The sequence below is a fragment of the Enhydra lutris genome, unplaced genomic scaffold, assembly GCF_002288905.1.
Source record: "Enhydra lutris kenyoni isolate GAN:26980312 unplaced genomic scaffold, ASM228890v2 scaffoldscaffold50, whole genome shotgun sequence".
Lineage (NCBI taxonomy): Eukaryota > Metazoa > Chordata > Mammalia > Carnivora > Mustelidae > Enhydra > Enhydra lutris.
The window spans coordinates 6435283-6460449 of record NW_019154134.1 but is presented as its reverse complement, the minus strand read 5'-3'; the positions used below and the strand labels follow the sequence as shown (position 1 = coordinate 6460449).

At 35.4% G+C, this 25167-nt stretch overlaps 1 protein-coding gene and 1 pseudogene across 1 annotated transcript in view; both read right to left on the bottom strand.

Annotated features, from left to right (window-relative positions):
• The window catches only part of LOC111156866 (Ski2 like RNA helicase 2), a 111536-nt gene that overhangs the window by 58385 nt on the left and 27984 nt on the right, over positions 1-25167 (bottom strand). The window contains exons 10-16 of the mRNA XM_022517971.1: positions 24949-25051; positions 23422-23553; positions 21623-21702; positions 19419-19529; positions 17748-17849; positions 14751-14876; positions 6265-6415 (exon numbers count right to left, since the gene is read on the bottom strand). Coding sequence (XP_022373679.1) covers positions 6265-6415; positions 14751-14876; positions 17748-17849; positions 19419-19529; positions 21623-21702; positions 23422-23553; positions 24949-25051 — 805 coding nt within the window. The remainder of the gene's footprint in view (positions 1-6264; positions 6416-14750; positions 14877-17747; positions 17850-19418; positions 19530-21622; positions 21703-23421; positions 23554-24948; positions 25052-25167) is intronic.
• LOC111156890 lies at positions 2890-4124 on the bottom strand (annotated as a pseudogene).

The window sequence follows — 25167 nt, the reverse complement described above, 5'->3', positions numbered from 1 at the left end:
AGTACATTCACAACATATGCAACTATCCCCACCACAGAGTTCTAAAATATTTTCACTGCCTGAAAAGGAGACTCTATATCCACTGAGCAAACACTCATTTTCTCCTTCCCCCAGCCCCTGGCAACCTGTCTACTTTCTATCTGTATGGATTCATCTACTCTAGATATTTCATATATATGCAGTCACAGTATACCAAGGCCTTCTGTGTTTGGCTTCCTTCACTGAGCATGTTTTCAGGGTTCATCCATATCATAGCAGCATAGCATGTATCAGCACTTCACTCCTTTTTATGGCTGAATATTATTTCACTATTTGGGTATACCATTTTAGTGATCTGTTTACCAGGTGATGGACTGAATTATTTCCACCTTTCAGCTACTGTGAATCATGTTTTTATGAACATTCATGCACATGTTTTTGTGTGTGAAAAAAAAAATTTTTTTTTTTTTTGGTTATATACCCAGGAGTGGAAATGTTGAGCATCTTTTCATGTGCTTGTTTGTTGCCTAATAGTTTATCTTCTTTGGAGAAATGTCTATTCAAATACTTTGTCCATTTAAAAGTTAGACTGTCTTTTTGTTTAATTATAAGAGTTCTTTCCATATTCTGGAAACTAGATCTCTATCAGATATGTGTCTTGCAAATTATTTTCTCCCATTCCGTGGGCTTTCTTTCTACTTTTTGTTGGTGCCTACTGAGGTACAAAAGTTTTCAATTTGATTATAACAAATTTACTTTTTCCTCTGTTGCTTATGTCTTATTTAAGAAACCACTGCCAGGGGCACCTGGGTGGCTCAGTGGGTTGAGCCTCTGCCTTCAGCTCAGGTCATGATCTCGGGGTCCTGGAATCAAGCCCCGCATCTGGCTCTCTGCTCAGCGGGGAGCCTGCTTCCCCCCATCTCTCTGCCTGCCTCTCTGCCTACTTGTGATCTCTGTCAAATAAATAAATAAAATCTTAAAAAAAAAAAAAAAAAAAAGAAATCACTGCCAAATCCAAGGTTATAGGGATTTAAACTGATGGTTTCTTCTAAGAGTTTTATGGTTTTAGCTTTTATATTTAGGACTTCCATTCAATTTCAAGTAATTTATATATACAGTAAGGGTTCAATTCATTCTTTTGAATATAGCTAGCCCACTGCCCCAAGAGCACGTGTTGAAAATCAAGTGACCACAGGTGATTGGGTTTATTTCTAGACTCTCAATTCTATTCCAATGATCAAACTCCTCTATTAAATCTGTGTGTTTTAGTTTCTTTAGCCACAAAATGAAAATAACAAAAATACTCATACTCCTAAGACTATAATTAGAGATTAAAGATACAGAAAGTACTTAGCTAAGAGTATAGCATATAGTAAACACTCAGGGAGGATATTACAACTATCTTGTTATTATTTTTATTATCATATTCAACATTCTCACAGACTGCTCCCTCAAACTTCTGATCTTTTGCATTCCCTTAGGCATAATACATCACCTTATTTTTAAATGAACTACAAGTCTTCTTATAGGAAATGAATTCCATTCACTGAAGACTAGAAAGCTATTCTTAATACATATTATGGCAACTGACATTACCAAAAAGAGAAACAATTACAAAACTATAAAAGAATATTTGACAGGATAAAGTCAGTAAGAAGTTTTATAACAAAAACCACACAGAAATGTTAATACTGCTGCCCCATCTAAAATTACAGAGTAACACTGTTTGCAGGAGTCAGTGAAACAATAAGCACTGACAAGAGTTCAAGGAGACAATAAACACCTGTAGGATGGCTTAAGTACTGCTCCCCATTCTCTCTCCAAATCATTTCTGTACTAAGACCATTTTACTACTGAGTCAAAAGTCTGAGACACTTTAAAAAGTTACATGTATTTTATATCTAGGATTCTAACTACAGCTATATACAACTCCAGAAAAGTAAGTGTAGTCAATTAAAAGTAGAGAAACCTGAGTATAAGAAGCTGGTTTCACTGCAGTGCAGACCATGGGAAAGTCTCAAGATCTTAGGAAACACCAGATGAGAGATACTCCAATAAACTCTTCAAAGAGTTTGCAAACAATTTCCTCTTTTTGAGGGAGAGGGAAGGTTCTGGTTCCAAAGATGTATTAATATCATATAACATGTGCGCGGATACAGACCTGGGAGTGATGGGAAAAATGGACTGCTATACCCAGTACTGAGCCAATGACCCAGTGATAACTGCTTAGTAGGACTACTGTAAGCTTAAAAATCATTATTTGAAGTATTAAGGTGACTTGGGGTGAGCGGGTGCCTCAGTCAGTTGGGTTTCAGACCCTTGGTTTTGGCTCAGGTCATGATCTCAGGGTTGGGGTTTGAGCCTCATGCTGGGCTCTGCACTTAGTGTGGAGTCTGCTTGTCCCTCTCCCTCTGCTTCTCCCCTGTACTCTATCTTAAGTAAATAATCTTTTAAAAATATTAAAAAATATTGAGCTACAGTAGCAGGATATACATATGCCTGCTGGATCATACCAATGTACATCTCTGGACCTCATTTCCACATTGCTGAGTGCTATCATAACCACTCCATTAAGTGCCTATTGGATTACCAGTTCTAAAACGGGTCTCTAGACCAGCACACAAAATTACTTCCAAAGCTCCCACTGGTGTAAATGGCAGTACAGTAAATACCATTCTAAGTTTTCCCTTCAAATCTCTCTTAAGCAAACTAATCTCTGCCATAATTTTCTCTGTCTCTAAAGGTATTGAATTCAGCCCTCTTGCGCAGAGTATCTAACCCAATTGTCATCCTTTAAGCCTCCTCCACCCCCAGAACAACCTGAACCTCTGTCTTTGAAAAACTGAATCAACTTGGAATTAACTGCTCTTGATCAGCTTCATGAAACACTGATAAGATTGCTCACTTCTTTTATGTTATTACATATAAAGAATATGTATGCTCTGTTTTGATACTGTGAGTAGCTCTTTCAGTTCGATGAATATAATCCTCTGAGGAGTTAGGGTAGTCGTAATTGATGACAAATTCCAAATTTTCCACTTCTAGCCCTTGAGGCCACATCTGTAGCAATCAGAATAGGAGATTATCCATGTATGAAATAATTTAGAACCCAGTCATGTCCTGTAGACCCTTGTCAGCATGAATATCAATGGTGGGCCACCCATCTCTTCTCATTTTTCTAGTAAGTTCATCACATCTTTTTTGGTTTCAACAAAAACAATGGTTTTATTCTACTCCTCACTCATGATCTCCTCCATTAGATGAGTAAGTTTTTCAACCTTTTCGACATCATGAACACATATCCACAATCTGAAGGATGTTGTAGTTTTGCACTCAGTTCTAGTGCACTACACTCTATGAATGCAGTCTTTAAGGAAATCTTCATCAAGCTTACTTCTTTTGGCCAAGTTGCACTCCGCATGAGGGTTTGCCTATCAGGTCTTTTCTAACCCATAATCTTCCTTGTTTGGGTTCAAAGCCGCTAACAAGCATCCTATCTACTTCATTAAAGACGGGTTGATGGTCCTTCTCAGATTGGTTTCCCCACACTCTATAAAAAGTCCAACAGTCTTTCAGGTGTTGCAATACAGATTTCCACATCTCTCTCCAAATCACAAATTTGTGATCCCTTGGGAACACCACCAGAGATGCAAGTGGACCTCTAGCCACATACTCTTTATATTCAGCAGCTACTTGCTATAGCTGTTGGACCAGTTTCCAAGTTGGTGCCAGCACCAAGCAAATAGGCCCATCACCTTTCTCTAGGAATGGCTGATGACTGATGTGGATGATAGCACGCAGCAAATAAGGCAATATTTTCCTACACCCAGTCTATGCTACTCCAACCATATCCAATCCACTTCAAGCAATGGCCATCCTTGAGCTTGAATAACAGTTAAGTTCAGTAAAATTCTGTCTTGCAGTCACATCCATTACGTTTCCAGGGAAGTTTGCTTCATAAAGTCAGAACTGGCTTTGGACAGTTGTGACCTCTGTAACTTCCTTACTCCGTCTGTACGTCTCCATCTCTTATGCTGTGCATCTAGCCAAATCAAGCTGTTTCTGATAAAAATTCTCAAATTTGGGTAGCTCATCAAGATTCCATTTCTTTTTGATTAGTTTTCCCCAGAGTTTCCAAACTGCATTCCAGATAGGGGCCCTGCCCTACCTTCACCCAAATCGAGGTACACCAAAACTAGGGGTTTCTGCAAGAGGATACTGCTCCTTGTTCACTGCCTGTTGACAAAATATTGTTTTACAGTGACAGTCATCTTGTAAGTCAGTATTTGAAAAGTTATTATCTCAGTGTCTCTGGCTGAAGACATGGACTGGTATCACACAAGCCAGATTTGCTCTATGGCCAGCAACTGGAGCAGCTGAGGACAGGACACATGAAGTATCTTAGAGTTCAATCTTCCAGTTATTTGCCAATGACTGGTTCCTATATGGTTGATAAGGTATAATCAAAATTTGATGGGGAAGCCATGGCATTTAGCAATGAGTGGTGTGGGGATTCAAGGAGGAAGGAGTCCTGAGCCTTTAAGAAAAAAATCTGTAAAATAATGCTAAAGCTCCTTCCAACTCTATAGTTGGTAATGAAGAAGCCGCTCTTACGACCTGAGAAATTAAAGAGGAAATAACTATGATCTATCACCCGGATAAGGGTAAAGAAAAAGAAAAAAAAAAAAAAAGAAAATTAAGACACTTGGACGTTCTAAGCCTTTTTCTTTTAAGGCATATTATTATAATTCATTTACTTTTGGCTACATAAAAATTGAGTTGAGTGTACTAACACTTGTGATAGAAAAGTATCTCAAATTTGCCTTTATTTTTAAATAAATCATAGTACATTTATAAAACAGAAATACTGTATAATCATAAAAATCATACTTCCAAAGACTACTTCAGATTAAATTTGAAGAAGCCAAAAATCACTGGGCTAATAATGAATGCAAAGTATTAACACAAGGGTAGGCATAAGGTAGATATTTAATAAAAGATACTAATATAAGTATCATCATTACTTTTATAGAAACTGTATACAGTAGTCCTCTCTCTTATCCACAGCTTTGCATTCTGTGGTTTTAATTAAGTAATCAAATACAGTATAAAAACAGACAACCTTCTTTCTGACATACTGTCAGAAGGTCAATAGGAATCTAATACTACATCACAGTGATTATGTCATTTACCTCAGTTCACCTCATTATGTAGGCATTTTATCATCTCACAAAAAAGGTGAGTATAGTGTAAGATATTTTTAGAGAGAAAGAGACCACACTCACATAAATTTTATTACAATATATGGTTATAATTTTTCTATTAGTTAGTGTTGTTAATCCCTTACTGTGTCTAATTTATAAATTAAATTTTATCAAAGGAATGAATGTATGTATAGGAAAAAAACATAGTATATATAGGGCTCAGAACTATTTGTGATTTCAGGTATCCACTGGGAATCCTGACACATAACCGTGGGTAAGGCAGAACTAATGTATTTAATCCCACCTTAAAAAAAAAAACAAAACACCTTTGTATGAGAAAGAAAAACGTTAGAAGAGCTATGGAGTGTTGCAGCTGGCTCTGAGTAAGGTTACAAATGATTTTAACTTTCCTCTGTATCTTTTGCTCAGTTTTCTAGTTGTTCTTCAAGAAAATGACTATGAATTATTTTTTTTAGATCCACCAAAACCATTATTTTCAATCTTTACCTCTGTTTTAGATTTTAATCAGCTTTTACATGATGATCAACCAAAATATCCTCTAAGGTAAGAATCAATACACAATTCTACTTGAACAGTTACCACAGAACACTTTCTGAACTTTAGAAAGCATTATCATAATAGGAGCTAGAAATTCTAAAAAGGCTGAACTGAAATCCCAGTTGGAGTATTAAATTTCCTTATTTACAAACTTATGCTCTGGTACTCTTTTATAATGAGAGAACAGTACAAGGGCAAGACTAATATACACATGCTTCTTACAGGTCAAATTTAATATACCAGGTTCTTTTGTTATGACTCATGAACGTGAGCTATCATATAGTATACCTATAACAATAAATTACATTAAATTTGAACCAACTCTTAAAAGGTATACTAGAGCAGGGTTTTCTTTTATTTTAAAATATTCTAGTCAGTTATAATGACCAGATCACAGTTCTGGTCAAAAATCAAGATTTGGCTAACCAAAAAATAAACAATAGCCTAGGCAACCAGTAATGCAGGAATTGTGCTATTTACTCTACTAGCTAAGAAGGCTCTGTTATGATAATTTCAAACTTACTCTCTACTACTCCTGGAATTGCTCTATAATGCTGAAACTGGTAAAAGGATTTTTCCAACATGTACTCAGGATTAATTTCTTCTACACGTAGTAAGTTCAAAACCATGTTGTAGGTCAAATGAAAAGCACTATTTAGAGGATCAGCTGAGCCCTAAGGGAAAAAAAAAAAAAAAGGTCAATGTGATTTTTTTCAAATAAAATTTACATAGATACCTATTAAACTGCTTAATAATCCATGTTAAAGAATACTGTACAAATGTATTAAGTTCTTTCTTTTAAATGACCAATACAAAGTAATGAATAGTTAACCTTTAGGAAAGTGAAAGGAAAAAGTCCACTAAGTAGCAATAGTACTTGTTAAAATACTGTTTGCCAAGTATGTTTAGCTCTCTGCCTTACTGGCACTTGGTAAGACTATATTTTCTGGCTCCCTGGTGGGTGGGGCAAATAAATTGTAATGATGTGTCACTTTCTGGGCAGGTATTTAATTGCTGGTGTAAAAAGCTATCTTTTCCCTCCAGCACAGTGACTATTCATGTTCAAGATGCCGGTTTCTTCATCATCTTGCATCCTTAAACAAGAGTAAGCAGAACCTCCTCTATAAACCTCTATGAACAAGTAAGAGAAATAAACCTTTAAGTACCTGAGATTTAGGTTTGTTACTGTAACATAACCTAGCCTGTGCTGACAGAGCATACACTAAATTCATTTCAAAAAGATATTTAGATAAAAATTAGCACCTTAAAACTCAGCTGCCTGGAGTGACATAAAACAGAAGTATTCCCCACCCTACCAATTTACAGATCATTTTTTGTCTACATATCTGAGTCTCTTAACTCAGACAAAAGACCCCTGTGCACAAAGCATCCCCTGCTGAGAACCAAAACTACCCCCTGGAGGGAGGACTTCCTTGAGCTAGTAAGACTCCACTGATTTCTTTCTTTTTTTTTTTTTTTTTTTTTAATTTTATTTATTTATTTGACAGACAGAGATCACAAGCAGGCAGAGAGACAGGCAGAGAGAGGGGGGAAGCAGGCTTCTTGCTGAGCAGAGAGCCCGACGTGGGGCTCGATCCCAGGACCCTGGGATCATGACCTGAGCCAAAGATAGAGGCTTTAACCCACTGAGCCACCCAGGTGCCCCAGACTCCACTGATTTCTAATCCCAAAAGGATGAATAACTTGACCAGCAATGCCCACCTGCACATATCCAGGGAACTTTGTCCCACATTTTCCTTACAGAAACTTGTGAAGTATTTTTGGCACTTTGGAGACAATCTTTGAAACGCTAGTCCTCTATCTTCCTGGTATTGGCCTGACTAAAATAAATTCCTTTTTTGGTTCACCACCCCTTGTTTCTCTTTAAAACAAGCCTTCAGTGAGTGGCTAACCCTGCTGTTTGGGACCCCAGAGCCAGCTGCTCTTGGACCTCTATGCCCCACATACAATAGGAGAATTAACTAAATTCTTGGGAGATGCATACTGAAATATTTAAAGAAGTGAATTGTCACAAAGTATGCTTATGTATTTCTAAATGGCACAGTAAAATGCACAAAACACCCTTAGGGTGGTCAGGGGCTCTTAAATTGAGTTTCACAGACCAATCTAATAGCATAATTCTAAATGTACACACATAGGATTTTATGAGGAGAGCTTTCATCACACTCTTAAATGAAAGTACTCCTTAACTCCTGAAAAATTAAGAGCCATTCACCTTAGGGGCATGTTACTAAGTCCCTAAAATTGATGTTTATGAACTTTCCTTGAAAATAAGGCCAAAGGGGGATGTGAAGTTAGTATGAAAACCAAATTCTTGGAGGAGAGAGGAATTTAAAGACAACTTCAGCTATTTTACAATTTTGCAAACAAACATACCCCTTACTTTTCTGTTATTTTTTTGTGCTATTACTTCCTCTCAGAAATTTGGGGCTTCAATATTACCAGTGTTTATTTCTAAGCTCAAGCTCTGCTTCTGTGTTCTTGATCGCTGTAGAATACACCTCCGAATTCTTGGTTACCTGAAACTCAACCTGGCATTTTAACACTGTAACTAAGTGAGCCCAAGATAGTCCCACCCTACAACTGCTGTCTTGGTATAATTATTAAAAGCACCTTTTCCACACCTACAGTAACCTAATTTGGGTGATAAATAGTAATAATAGGGTTACACTACCTAAAACGAAATTTATCTCTCTTACTCTTTTCCATTCTTGAGTTTTACCCTTACAAAGATTAATGTTTAGTGACATTACTGATTTTGTCACCGGCTAAACCCCAAGCCCTAACCTTCACTGCTTACCTACTTATACTCTATGACCTCTGTCCCACAGTCTTCCTTAGTTCTTCCTTCTAGCTGATCTCTTAAGTGAGGCAAAAGACCTCAAGGCATAACATCCTGTGACGGAAACCAAAAACTAACCCCTCAAGCAGTAACTGCCCCGATGAGGAGCTCCCAGACCAGCCGGGGCCAGTGTGAATTCAATCCCAGACTTTCATGGGCACAGATGAACCAGAGAAGGACTAACAATTACTTTAGCTCATTTTAACACTAAGATCTCTCTGCCCAAGGAAGAACATAAGCCTTGTTTATGTAACATACAATGTATATACAGGCAATGTTTCATTAAGGTGCGTGCTTATGCCTACTTCCATACACGATGACAAAGCTAAATACTCATCCTAACCCTAAATAAAAAGAATCCATTCACCTTTGCTCAGGGAATCACAACTTTGGAAGTTGTTCCGTGATCTCCTTATTTGTTGCAAATAAAATCCTTTGTGTGAAAATTACACCTGATTTAATGTCTATGGCTCTGCAAGGGGTGAACTTATGAGAGTTCAATTTTAATTTGATTAATGAGCAATGAAATTACCATTTAAATTATAATTTAGGAGGCTTTTCTTTCTTCTCCTTTATCCCTTTTTAAAATTTTAATCAACTGGCGGTTGCAGATTATTTCCTCAGTATATCTTAGATCAGTTCTTTTGTTTCTTTACCACTGCCATCACCTATTTCAAAGTTTCATCAAATCTGGTCTAGATCACTTCAGCTCTGGAAATCAAAATCCAACCCCTACTCTTACCCCCAACCGTTCAGGGCTTGCAGCAGGATTGATTTCCTCCATAAAGCCTTAAATCACAATCATCTAGTCTAAAATTATCCCAGATTTTCCCAAATTGGAGTTACTAGATACTGTGCCATTGAGCCATATGCTTGCTGCTCCTTGTTCACTTTCTGTTCTATATATGTATGTAAATAGATTCCCCAAGTTTAAAAATGACCATATCTACTACGTATGTGCCAATCACTGTACTAATACTTAAATAAATTTTCAGTTCACAATATTCCTAGCAAAACTGATTTACTGTCTTAATTTGAAACAAGAAACAGGTTCAGAGATGTGAAGAGACCTGCCCAGGCTAAAGAGGTAAGAGATAAATTTCACAGCATCTCCGGGCTAAAGTTCTTCCAGAGGGCAAATTCAAAATGTAATTTATTTCACATCGCTGTTTCTCAATATTCACATTACTAAAATTATAGGAACCCTCAAATGTTGACCAAGTACTTCTCAACTTTTTATATATTTAATTTGATCAGCCAAATTATAAAATTTTTAAATGATATTTCAACAGAATGCTTAAAAAAGGGTCACCTAAAATTTAACTTGGAACAAAACGCAGCCAGTGCTAAGATTTTAAACTTAAGCTTCATTCTAGAAAAACTTTTAAGGTTTCTTCTAGTTGTCAAGTTGTTCAGCTAGTAAGACAGAGAGCTATACAGATCAATTTTCCAAAAAAAATCTGTATTACTACCCTTTGAATGCTATTCTACTTCTAATGAAGTTTTAGATACATGGTTCGTTCAGGTGAGCAGTTTAAAAAACTGCCAGTCTAAGTATTTTTGCATTTTAAACTGTTACAATAGAAGACAGAAGAATTATGGACAAATGTGGGTCTTCTTACTTCTCCAAAAAAAGTCTAGATAAAGACTGGTGAATACATCTTTTATTCTTTAAGAGATCAGTTAAGAGATCTTTTACATCTCTTTTATTCAGTTAAGAGATCCTTTACAACTCTCCAGTATTATCAGAAGAAATATGCCTTCCAGTATACTGCCCATATTTTCAAAAGAATGTAAAACCATCACAGTACTTTGAGGAAATGTCATTACTTGTTTTATCAAAGTAAACCTGTTTCCATAATTTCCGAAATGATTAAGTAAACTTAATGGTTTCTTACAGGGAATGAAGTGCTACTTCTAAGAGACTATACAGGCTTTCTGCTTCTAGAGAGTTGTGTGTTCATTTCAACCTGAACTATATTCTTACTGGCTAAGGAAAATAAAACTTACTTGAAGGAAAATAGTTTTGACTTTCCCGTTTTTTTAAAAGCCTTTGGAACTTTAGGAAGAATATACTTTTTCTCTTAAAGTTAGTTCTGTCCTGTACTCAAGATGATTAGTTCATATGGTGTATTAAGAAATATGTCAAAAGAACAAAGTGCTGTCAAGCCAAATTTGGTTTGAGCCAGTATATGAAAAATCTATTTGCATAAGGTATTAAGAAGCAGCAACATATGGTGGTTGACAGTCTGACACCAGACTGCATGACTTTAAAATCAGGATTTGTCATTTAACAACAATATGACTTTAGAAAAATTCTTTAACCTCTGTACATCTTATTTATTTATAAAACTGGGATAGTAAATAGTAATTATTTCAAAGCCCAAGACGTGTTGAATATTTGATAACTATTAGTTGTTATTTTTCTGAATAAGGTGCCTACAAATTCTGTAATGACAGTGAAACTACCTGAAAAAATTCCAGAGAACAAAAAAAGTAGTGCAGTTAGTCTCAATAAAAGAAATGCGTCTAGAAACAAAGAAATATAGATACACATATATTTGCTTATATAACTGCAGTATCATCAACAGGCAGGTACTATATCCTTTAAACAAGTCAAACCATGCAGAATTCAAAGTGAAAGGCCCCATTTTCACACTCACTAGGATGATGATTATAAATCAAAAGGACAGAAATAACAAGCATTAGCTAGAACACAGGGAAATGAAAACCCTCATACACTGCTGATGAGAATGTAAAATGGTATACAGCTGATGATGAGAAGCAGTCTGGTAGGTCCTCAAAAGGTTACATATAGAATTATGTATGACCCAGCAATTTCACTCATGGGTATATACCCAAAATAAAAACATGTTTACATAAAAACTTGTAAAGAAACAATCATAGCAGCATCATTCACAACAGCCAAGATGTATAAATAACCTAAATATATATCTGCTGATAGATAAATAACTTGTAATATATCCACACAACAGAGCAATATTCATAAATAAAAAGGAATGAAGTGCTGATACGTATTACAAATATGGATGAACCTTGAAAATATTAGGCTAAAAAAAAGCCAGATACAAAAGATTGTATGTTATCTGACTAAATTTATATGAAATGCTTAAAATAGGCAAATCTATGGAGAGAAAGAGATTAGTGGTTTGTCTAGGGCTTTCGGGAAAGGGAAGAGTTAGGAAGAAAATGGGGAGTGATAGTTAATGGATATAAAGTTCCTTTTTGGGCTGATAAAAATGTTCCAAAATTGATTGTAATGATGGTGGCAAAACTCTGTGAATTTATTAGCAACCATGAAAATGGGTGAACTGTATGTAATATGAATTCCATCCAAATAAAGCTGTTCTTAAAAATTCATTTAAGAGGTGCCTGGGTGGCTCAGTGGGTTAAAGCCTCTACCTTCGGCTCAGGTCAGGATCCCAGGATCCTGGGATCGAGCCCCACATCGGGCTCTCTGCTCAGCGGGGAGCCTGCTTCCTCCTCCTATCTGTGTCTCTGCCTGCCTCTCTGCCTACTTGTGATCTCTGTCAAATAAATAAATAAATAAAATCTTTTTTTTTTTTTTAAAGATTTTATTTATTTATTTGACAGAGAGAGATCATAAGTAGACAGAGAGGCAGGCAGAGAGAGAGAGAGAGAGGGAAGCAGGCTCCCCGCTGAGCAGAGAGCCCGATGCGGGACTCGATCCCAGGACCCTGAGATCATGACCTGAGCCGAAGGCAGCGGCCTAACCCACTGAGCCACCCAGGCGACCCTAAATAAATAAAATCTTAAAAAAAAATTAAATTAAAAAAAAAGTTCATTTAAGAAATCATGGAGAAATCGGAATCTTTGCACACTGATGGTCAGAAAGTAAAATGGTATAGCCACTATGGAAAACAGTATGGATATTTCACAAAAATTGAAAAAAAACAAAAACAAAAACTACATATGATCTGGCAATTCTACTTCTGGGTATTTACCCAAAAGTATAAAAACCAAGACGCTAGACAGATAATAACACTCCTATGTTCAGCGCAGTGCTAGTCACATAGCCAAGATGTGGAAACAGTAGAAACAACCTAAATGTTCATCAGTAGGTGAAGGATTAAAAAATATATATATTTGGTATATATATTTGGTACACACAATGGAATACAATTCAACCTTAAAGAAAATTCTGCAATATGTGACAACATGAACTTTGAGGACATTATGGTAAGTGAAATAAACCAGTCACAGAAAAACTAATACTGTGTGATTCCACTTACATGAATTTTATAAAATAGTCAAATTCAAGGAATCAAAGATTAGAGTGGTGGTTGCCAGAGACTGAAGAGGAATATAAAAGGCTAGTTACTAATTAAAGGTCGTAAAGTCTTAGTCAAGCAAAATAAATAAGCTCCAGAGATATGATGTATGACATTGTACCTACAGTCAACAATAACATATTTTATAATTTAAAAAAATCTGTTGAGGGTTGATCTCATGTTAACTGTTCTTACCACAATGAAATTTTTAAAATAAAAGCCAATAGAACTTTTGCACTTAACAGGTACATTTACATTCAGAAATGTCAAGTAAATATAATGAAATATCTGTACTAAAGAAACCAGATGCTGTCATTAAAATATTACCTCCTACTATTGGCAACCTAATTCGACTTTTTCCATACATAGAGCACAAGGAAAGAAAAACAGGGTTTATTATTATCTGGCACAATTTGAAGACTAAAAATACCAATTTTCAATCTTGTGTCATTTTCTTCACATGAACACTTAAAAATAGCTTTCCAAGTGTTAATCTTTAAAAGTGAAAATAAGACACCATATAATCATTATGATTATGTACAGATAAGCTTCATCGTTGCTCACATTAACCACATATTTTAAAAAACAGAAACTTTTACTTTCTTGCTTTAGCATACCAGACTCCCCACAACCATATCTCACATTCTCCATCAGTTCCCAAGTTTCTGAAACTAAAAACAGTCTGTTTCAGAGATACTGACCTATGTATGACTTAACATGTTTTAGAGCTCTTAGCTAATGATCTGGCACTTAATTTTATATTTTTAATTGATTTTTTAAAAGATTTTATTTATTTATTTTAGAGAGACAGAGCATGAGCAGGGCTGAGAGGTAGGGGGAGAAGCAGACTCCCTGCTGAACATGGAGCCCGATGTAGGACTCAATCCCAGAACCCTGGAATCATGACCTGAGCTGAAAGCAGACACCTAACCAACTGAGTCACCCAGGCAATTTCTAATTAATGTTAAGTTTCCCATCTTACTAGGAGTTTTCTCTAGGAATTTGTTTTAAAAACTTCTTACTGCATGGAGAAGGAGAAAGAAAGCAACCAGGCCTAACTTCCCTGAAAAGCTCTCCAAAACAAAACAAAAATAAAACCCTTAAAACAATCTGAAAGACAAGTATTAAACAAGTAAAATGAATAGGCTAATTTGAATTAAAGCTTAAAAATTTAAATTAACTTGGGGTACCTGGTGGCTCAGTGGGTTAAAGACTCTGCCTTCAGCTCAGGTCATGATCTCAGGGTCCTGGGATGGAGCCCTGCATCAGGCTCTCTGCTCAGCAGGGAGCCGGCTTCCCCCCACCCCCTCTGCCTACTTGTGATCTCTCTCTGTCAAATAAAATCTTAAAAAAAAAAAATTTAAATTAACTTATTGGGGTATTTACGATCCATCAATAGGCAGTATTAGAATGGTAGATTGTAGAATCAATTAAGCTATATGGGCTTGCAAGGGTAGGGGAAGGTAACTGCCCAAAACACTGATACCATGTGCCCTACTTCCTGTTATGATAGTTGAAGAGCAATCTTCAGTAGAGAAGGCAGTTACAGAGATTATCTCAAATTTGGAGGGCAAAGTAGACATTTCTGCCCTCTCTGAGAATCTTTACATGTCCTTCATCACATGAGTTACACTTCACTTATTAGAACTGAAAGTAGGGTACAAAATATCAGCACTTTGTGCAGTTACCCTCTTCTATCTTTCAAGCCTAAATAGTTTAGTAAATTCACTCATCTACTTAGAAAGGTATCTGAACTCACAAAACTAATTTCAAAGTGGCTCCTGAAGTATGTTTCTCAAATTGCTGGTGAGAGCAGAATCTTAACTTGGTTACCTTAAGTAACTGTTTTCCGATTGTTGGGCTCATCTTTTCATCCACCATAAGAATTACAATTCCTCTATCATCCATTCCCCGCCTTCCAGCTCGACCAGACATCTGAATGTATTCACCAGAAGAAATCTGGGTGAACATAATTAAAAATCCAGAGTTTAGGAGAAAACCTGGTGAAAAATATATTCTTAAATTTTTATGACAAAATACATAAGCACAAGTTATGTATTCCAAAAAAGAAAATATGACTAAAAACATCAACTTTTAGGGGATTAAGTAAAAACACAAAAATGCAATACACTTAAGAATGTTATAAAACAAAATTTTAGCTCCAAAATGATCATATACACCAAAGGTACAGGGAAAGAATGTTAATTCACTGACATAAAATATCTTTGAGCCAGATGTTGTGGAAAACAGTAAAGTCTAAAAGAAAGCAAAGAAGGAGTCAAACTCTATAAAATACCAATTCTGACTTGATCATAATAGACTTTCTTATTCTGCAAAGTGAAATGAATATAAAATAAACATTTTTTTTATTTTTAAAGTACAATTCTCTTGTTTTCTTGGTATACATCCCTGGAGTTCAGTAGAGACCATTCATCGTTAAGAAGAACGTAGTCAAAAAAAGATTAGTAAGCCTTTTCAGGGTGACATTTGCCAATGAGACACTGGGCAAAGTTTTATCTGAAAGTGCTTCTGTACTATTCGGTGATGGAAAGGGTCTACAGTTCTCATTCCCAAAACATACCTGACAGAAGAAGGTTAAGCTATAAGGATGCATATTACTGATAGCATCAAAAACAGACTTAACAACCTGGGAGAAACAAAGGCACAAGAAAAAACAACAAAGCTAAACAACAAAGCTAAAAAAGATCTGAAAAGAACATTTCAAAAAGGCAATGCAACAGAACCTCAACAGGGCCCAAGGGCATCATTACAACATTATGGGACATTATGGTTTTTAAGTTTAATAATATGATACTGAATCATCAAGAAAACATTGCTTTCTTAAGTTCAATTATCCACTATACTCTACAGACTTACTCTATGGTTCTCAGGATGCCAAGAAGTATGTAAAGTCACAAAAGACTTATTTTCTTATGGCATCAATTTTATTCAGAAAATTAAGTAATTTTGAACCGATAGATAACATAAAGATTTTTTTTTTTTTTTGAAGATTTTAATCTATTTATTTGACACAGAGAGAGGGAACACAAGCAGGGGGAGCAGGAGAGGGAGAAGCAGGCGCCTCGCTGAGTAGGCAGCCCGATGCAGGGCTCGATCCCAGGACCCTGGGATTATGACCTGAGCTGAAGGCAGACGCGTAAGGACTGAGCCACCCAGGGGCCCAACATAAAGATTTTTTAAATTTACAGTATTTTAAAATGTAAAACCTGAAATTATTAATTGTGTTATAAACAGGAATCACATTCTACATGAATTAAATTATTAAAAGTTCATTTTTAAAAAAATTTTATTTATTTGAGAAAAAGAGAGTAAGAGAGAGAGAGCATGAGAGGGGAAAGGGTCAGAGGGAGAAGCAGACTCCCGGCCAAGCAGGGAGCCCGATGTGGGACTTGATCTGGGGACTCCAGGATCATGACCTGAGCTGAAGGCAGTTGCTTAACCAACTGAGCCACCCAGGCCCCTAAAAGTTCAATTTTAGAAAGTTATAGGTTACAGAAAATTTTTGAAGATTGTAAAAATTTCTAAAGACAAATGGCAACTGCCTCACTGTATTTGTATTTCTCTTTTGTACAGCAACCAAAACATTTTAAAATAAAACAAATCAAGAAAAAATGCTTTGCCTTTACAATTCTACCATGAGGGCTTTTCAGTGTTTTGATTATTAGTAATTACTGCCAGCAACTTCTCTGTGTATGAAAGAATCACCACTTTTAAGAATTAGATTAACTGCAGAATAGCTGGCTACTTAAAAATGTCTCCCAAATACCAGTTTAACTGAGTCTTTGCCTTGTCATGGATAAAGCAGAAATTTACTTGCTTTTCACCCCTGTGAAGCTCCACTGTCAACCTAGTAAATACCAATGTGCAGTTGTTTCTCAGTTTGAGGACTGCTTTCTCTAATGAAGCCTTCCATGACCCCTCTTACTTAAGTGACTCTTTTTTTATGCTTTATCCTTCTGTACATATTTCTCAGAATCCATAATACAACATTTTATTGCACATCTGTCAATTTTCATCTGCTACTAAGTTTCTTTAGAGATTGGGTTTAACAAAGTTTAAATTTGGTAACGTTTCTGAATCTCTGGGTTAAGAATTTACTTTCAGGCACCTGGGTGGCTCAGTGGGTTAAGCCACTGCCTTCGGCTCAGGTCATGATCTCCGGGTCCTGGAATCGAGTCCCGCATCGGGCTCTCTGCTCAGCAGGGAGCCTGCTTCCCTTCCTCTCTCTCTGCCTGCCTCTCTGCCTACTTGTGATCTCTCTCTGTCAAATAAATAAATAAAATCTTAAAAAAAAAAAAAAATTTACTTTCTACCCAAAGTCACCATTTTACCTGCAATTACAACTTTCTCTCCTTCCTTTTGCCTTAGAAAAAACATGTGTGAACCTGTTAGAACTTCTATTTTAAACCTGAAAGATAAAATAGCTGCAACTGGAGCCAATGTAGATTTGGTGCCTTAAATACCCTAAACTTTAAGAAATGAACATTCTAGATATATTTAAAATACTTTAAAGCACTCATAAATCATCTACACACTTAACCCTCATCATCAAATATTTTACCGAGGGAGATTTTTGTTTTTAGGTTAGCCAAAAAACAAAACAAAACAAAACAAAACAAAAAACCCCAAACCCGAACAGATAGAAATGACAGCTCTGAAGTTAAACCTTGATGAACTTGTTTATTGACTCATGTGTAAGTTCCTCAGTACTTAGAATTGAAAATCTCAAAGATTATGTAAGCCCAAATCACCTTAGGTAAAACAAGTAAAGATAAAAATTATTCCAATTATAGTAATTATTTTACTTACCCATCGGAAATCTTTCCCATCGAATTTCCGGGCATTTGTAAATAAAACAGTTCTAGCTGGCATATTAATTCCCATGGCAAAAGTCTCTGTGGCAAATAAGGCCTAAATAATTGAAAAATATGATTAAGCATGTATTTTATTAAGCTGAAAAACTAGTTTTGTAATTTTCAAATATAAACATTAATTTTTAAATCAGTTGTTAATGAAACAATGCAAAAATAAGACAATGCTCGTTTCAAAAGTAATTCAGTATTTATATATAAAACTACCAAATAATATCTAATGTCCCTTGTATCCCAGAAAATTTTAATTCTGGGAAAATAGTTTTTTTAAATTTCAGTGGTGGTAACTTAAAGAGGATCTAATGTACAAAGCATGAAGCTGCAGATTACTTTTCTAAACACTGAAAGTTACATTTCCTGCCTTTTTGACTGATGATACAACAGTTTTGGAGCTACCCTCAGGGTCTCTGAGGGGAGAACAGAATCAGTGGTTAAGCTCACTGTTCAGATCTTACCAACAAGAAATTGACTACACAAATAACTGGCTTAAGCACACAAAGGTGTAAATATATACAAATAAAATAAGTGAAGTACTATTAATCTAAATTTTCACTAGTAGGGAAGAAGATAAAAACATCTCTTATTTCATCAACTCAATAAAAAGCTATTCACCTACTAAAAAGAATGAAAAGTTACACATATGACAAAACTGGATAATAACATGGGTAGTATAATTTTTTTCTTTACAAAGTAAGTCAAGAATTATTTGTATGTTTGCTAGTGGGTACTCCTGAGAAATGAAAAGGAATGACGGTCTTTCATCTTTTACTTTATTTACAATCATTCTATTTGACTTTTACCACCACCAAGTATCATTTACGTTTTTAAGAAAAGATTCTTTAAAATGAGCCTCAATAATCATCTATAAAGGAACTCCAAGAGGGCCTTACCAGGAACTAGGTAGAAAGTCACTACTGACCTACTGACCAATTCTTGATCTAAAATATCTCAAGTATGTTCTTTAAAATGAGTAAACTTCTTTTAAATATTCTATTTAGTGCTCAGATTCTCATGATAAATCTCTGATTTTTAAAATTTTAACCTGATTTTAAATAAAATCATTTATAAATCATACATAGGCTTAAGACTACATTCTGAAGTTGTTTCTGATTTTTAATACCCCATTTCTGAGTACGGATATCAACATAAACTTCAAAATTATATTAGACTCTCTGTAGTTTGAATTAGCACATCCTAAAGAAACCTCTTTTTTATAACTACCAGCAATTCTCCTTGTCTTCTCTAATCGTTTTATTCTGTATATAGATGAGTCCACTCATAGAATCAACTCCACTTTTGAAAACTAAATAGCATCTTCTGCAAAATTCCACACTGTGTAGTGTTACCATTTCTTACTTTTATTACTGGAAAGGAAACCAATGATATTTTACCTATAGCCCAAAATGTATGAAGTAATAACACGATACATAAAAATCAAATTGTTGGGCACCTAGCTGGCTTGGTCGATAAAACATGCACCTCTTAACCTCAGGGTTGTGAGTTCATAGGCCATACTGGGTGTGGAGCCTATTTTAAAAAAATAACAATAATGATAACTTTCAAACTATTCATACAAAACAACTCAAAGGCATAATAAATAAAATCATACCTTTATTAATCCTTCAGAAAAGAGAATTTCTATAGTTTCTTTCAAAATAGGAAGTAAACCGCCATGATGAATACCAATTCCTCGCTTCAAGAGAGGAAGTACATGTTCAACCTGTGATTGAAATATTTTTCAGTGATGTACGTAAAAGGAAAATAGAGTATGTTAAATTAACCAAATTAAGAAAAATGGGCAATGAAAAGCTGTTTAAAGGCATGTTATAACTTTTCAGAATAAAAGGCAAATCCAAACCTGTATTCCCACAGATTAACCAAAACTCAATTCTGCCCTAGCTTTCCTTAATATGAAAAATATACTTTATTTTTTTTTTTTAAGATTTTATTTATTTATTTGACAGATAGAGACCACAAGTAGGCAGGGAGGCAGGCAGAGAGAGAGAGGAGGAAGCAGGCTCCCTGTTGAGCAGAGAGCCCTAAGCGGGGCTCGATCCCAGGACTCTGGGATCATGACCTGAGCTGAAGGCAGAGGCTTTAACCCACTGAGCCACCCAGGCGCCCCTGAAAAATATACTTTAAATAAAATTCATATATGCACTCCTGCCTCAAATTTTCCAGCATCACTTCATCTTGGCAACTACTAAAAGAAATGAGGACAAAGTATACATCTGCACAAAATAAACTTAATATTAACCAGCTCCAACTAAAAATAAGTAAGTATAAAGCATACTTAACATAAATATGTACTTCGTCTAAAAACAAATGAATTACTGAAGAGTTCATCCTCATTAACACTTCACTAAATGCAATTACATGTCTACTATTAGTTTTTATAGAAAACTAGGATAACAAAGATGTATAAAGACATGCCTTAGCTCTCAAATACTACTAATTCAGCTGGGAAGAAAAATTACAAGAAGATCTTTTCAGTTAAACAGTATTTTAGGGTGCCTGGGTGGATCTGCCATTAAGCATCTGCCTTCAGCTCAGGTCATGATCCCAGGGTCCTGGGACTGAGCCCCGAGTTAGGCTTCCTGCTTAGCGGGAAGCCTGCTTCTCCCTCTCCCACTCCCCCTACTTGTGTTCCCTCTCTCGCTCACTCTCACTGTGTGAAATAAATAACTAAAAACCTTAGAAAAAAATTTAGACAGTATTTTAAACACTGAGAAGCAGGGGTGCCTGGGTGGCTCAGTCAGTTAGGCCCCTGCCTTGGGCTCAGGTCATGATCCCAGGGTCCTGGGATCCAGCCCCATATCCCACTCTCTGCTCAGCGGGGAGCTTGCTTCTCCCTCTCCCTCCACTGTTGCCTGTTTGTGCTTGCTCTCTCTCTCTCTGTCAAATAAATAAGTAAATAAATAAAATCTTTAAAAAAAATAAAAAACAAAAAACACTGAGAAACACGCTATTATCTTTTTCTCATAAATTCTTTACATATGAGAGTAATCATTTGGAAGCAGAATATAATCTCTCAACTTTCTTTTCACAAAACAAAATTTTCATGTCTTAGGTCACATTACAGGAGTTCTCAGGTTTGGATGCACATTAGAATCACCTGGAAAGCTTCTGAAAGATTCTAATGACCACAAAACACATCTGACCAATTAAATCAGAACCTCTGGGAGTGGCATCCAGTCATCAGTATATTTTAGAAATCCCCAAGCAATTCTAATAGTCGAAGAAAAAATGCTCTGAAGTAAAAGTAGAGTAGACATTAAATTCCTCACTGAACACAGAATTTTCATTAGATGTTTTGTTTGGCAAACTTATGAATTAAGAAATTTAGTAACTCTGGGGTGCCTGGGTGGCTCAGACAGTTGAGCATCTGACTTTTTTCAAAGACTTTATTTATTTATTTGAGAGAGAAGGGGAGAGCGCACAAGCAGGGGGAAAAGGCAGAGGAAGAAGGAGAAGCAGATTCTCCATTGAGCAGGGAACTTGACATGGAACTGGATCCTTGGACCCTATGTCAGGCACTGAGCGTGAAGCCTGATTGGGGTTCTGTTTCCCTCTCCCTCAGCTCCTCCCCTGCTCATACACACACATACACACATACACACATACACACACTCTCTCTTTCTTAAAAAAAAAAAAAAAGAAAAGAAAAGAAAAGAAAAAAGAAATTTAGTGACTTAAAAATATTTACTAAGTGTGTAAACAATGCAATATGTAGTAACAAAACCAAGAAAGGCAAGTAAAAATAGGCTATCACACTTAATATCCACATTTTACTTAGTGACACTAAACACAAACCTGAGGGAGTTTTTTATCCTCATCAGACAAGCAGTCTATGGCATTACTGAATACTTCTTCAACCATCTTCTTTTCTTCATCTAAGAAAAAATTCAAAGGTACATAAATATCTAAGTCAATCAGTGATACACCAAACTTCACAGATTTCCAAGAGTATAGGTTTATAAAGAATAAAAGTAAAGTATTTAATACAGAAGACAAAAGTAGATAAAAATTACTATTTAATAAAATTCACTGCCTTTCAAAATATATCTAACAGAATTCATCCACGAATAAAAGTACTATCTTATAAAATTAACAAAAACTACACTAAGTGCCATATATCTAAGTCTTAAAATTACAGATCCCAGGGATAATTTATACCCGTTATTGAGGAAAATGAGATTTATAGCAAATAATAGAGGCTGCTATTATTAACTGTTAGTGGAGCAAAGCCAAAGTCTATGCCCTTAACTATTATACTGCCTTACTGTACAATGTCTATTTAATAATAGGTGGTCAATAAATATTTGTTCAATTAATCAATATATGACCTTGCAACATTAAGCAAATGCAGCACTGGTGGTTATAAGGAAACACTCTAAGTAGAGCAATTCACACAATTAAAAAATAAAATATTACTGGGCGCCTGGGTGGCTCAGTGGGTTAAAGCCTCTGCCTTCAGCTCAGGTCATGGTCCCAGGGTCCTGGGATCGAGGCCCACATCGGGCTCTCTGCTCAGCAGGGAGCCTGCTTCATCCTCTCTCTCTGACTGCCTCTCTGCCTACTTGTGATCTCTCTCTCTGTCAAATAAATAAATAAAATCTTTAAAAAAAAAATATTACTAACTTCAGGAGTTTATGGGGGATATCTGTTTTTACTTTGCCAATGGAGAAGTAAGAATTAGCTCTAAAATGCATGGGTTTAATTAATGCTTTGATAATGAAAGCAATACAATAGATATTTGATTGTTGATGATCAAGGATATTATTTACTTCTCATTATATAGGATTACATAGGTAAAAGTATGAACTGAATAATAAATGGGCTTGTAAAAAGTATGCCAAATTTTTGGCTAGGTTATGCTACTATCTTGCTGTGTAACTTTAAGTGAGTTACATTCACAGATAATATGTGGGAAAAATTTATTAATTTAATACAAGTATCTTACTTTATTTTTATTTCTATTTTTTTAAATTTATTTATTTGACAGACAGATCACAAGTAGGCGGAGAAGTAGGCAAAGAGAGAGAGGAGGAAGCAGGCTCCCCGCTGAGCAGAGAGCCCGATCCGGGGCTTGATCCCAGGACCCTGAAACCATGACCTGAGCTGAAGGCAGAGGCTTTAACCCACTGAGCCACCCAGGCGCCCCATCTTACTTTATTTAAAGGTTATACCACAATTAGGTAAAGGGCAGGTCTTCCTGGTTTGGATTTTTAGAAGAATGAAGCACAGTACTCTCTACACAGAAAGTGATTTGACCAAGTAACCTAGCCTTAAGTTGTCACACAGAGAGCCACAGTAACAAAGGAGTTTATGACAATGAAGTACAAGAGGGTATGTTCCTAGTATTTTTCAGTAGGGCTCTTTGGATTTTACACAAAGCAATGTACTTATACCTTCCAATAAAACAAAAGGAAAAGAAGGAAACGATAAAACAAGGTCTTTTATAAAACTGTAATGAGTACACTACAGTAACTATAATGTGAACTGTATATCCTAGCAATACATAACAGATTAATCACAAGATTAATCTTCTTACTAAAATATTTATATTTATTTTCACATAACATTAAAACTGTGTTGAAATTATATAGTACCTGTGTTAAAATCTAATTTGGTCATCTGAAGTGCATAGGCTTCACAATCTTTCTTACTGAAACTGAAAATAATTACAGGTTGAAAATTTCTTTCCATAATCATCTTCACGATCTTGAACACATTGGATGGTCCTGCAAAAAGAATATATAAACCACACCCAAAAATTAACTCAGAATGGATTACAGACCTAAATATAAATCTTTAAAACTATAAAACTCATAAAAACTATAGAGGAATAAATATCCACGATTTGCTATTAGGCAAAGCATTCCTAGGTATAATACAAAAAGCACAAGCAACAAAAGAAAAAAAAAAACAGATAAGCTGGATTTCATCAAAATTAAAAACTCTGGTACTTCAACAGACACCAACATAAAGGGAAAAGACAACCTTTACCCACAGAATGGGAAAAAGTAGGTAAGGGTCTACTATTCAGATTATATAAAAAATTCTTATAATTCAACAACAAAAAAAGACAATTTCATTTTTAAATGGGGAAAAGATTTGAATACGTATTTCTCCAAATAAGACACACAAATGGCCAATAAACACATGAAAAGATACATCATTAGCCATGAGAAAAATGTAAATTAAACATTGAGATACCAGTTCATACCATTATGATGACTATTTTAAAAGAGATTACAGTGAGTACTGGTAAGGATGTGGAGGAAATGGAAACTTCATATTCTTTTGATGGGAATGTAATATGGGGCTGCCACTTTGGAAAATAATTTGGCAGTTATTCAAAAGATTGAACACAGAAATACCATGACTCAGAATTCCAATGCTAGGTATACATTCAGTGAGAAAAGAAAACATACGTTTACATAAAAACTGGCAGATTACAAATATTTACAACAGCATCACTCACAAGAATCAACAAAGAGAAATAACCCAAATGTTCAACAACTGATGAATGGATAAATAAAATGTGATACATTCATTTAATACAATGTTTTTTTGATTATAAAAGGAATTAAGGACTGACATGCTGTAACATGGATGAACCTTGAAAACACACTAAGTGAAAGAAGCCAGATGCTAAAGACCACACAAATTATGACTCCATTTATATGAAACATCCAGAAAAGGAAAAGAGACAGAAGGTAGATTAGTGATTATGTAAGGCTGAGGGGCAGGGGAAGAGGTTAGAAGAAATGAAAAATAATTGCTAAGGGGTAAAGGACTTCTTTTTGAGTTGATGCAAATGTTCTAGAATTAGTAGTTGCATAAGTTTGTGAATACACTAAAATACACTGAATTATGCACTGAAAAATGGCAATTTTTATGGTGTACGAATTACATTTCAATAAAAAAATTGTGGTGATGGCTGCATAATTCTGTTACATAGTAATAACTATGAAATTGTATACTTTAATGAATAAATTATATAGTACATGAATTATATCTCAATGTCATATAAGAAAAAAGAGATGAGCTTTTATTTATACAATTTTATCTTATACGATCTAGATCTTTATATAGCTTCCCAAGGGGAAAAAGTGAACAAAGTTCCACATTACCTTTTGTTCCTCCTTTCCGTCCCTTCTGATCTCCTTTTGCCAAATCACCAGCATCTCGAAGTACTTGCATTGCAGTATTAAAATTATCTTCTCTGAAGTCACCCTGGAATCAGATATTTTCTAAATAACCTCACTAATATTTAACCACAATACAAACATTTTTTCATACCTCAAAACAGAGCTTCCTCAAAAATAAAAATAATGTAAGAATTATTACAA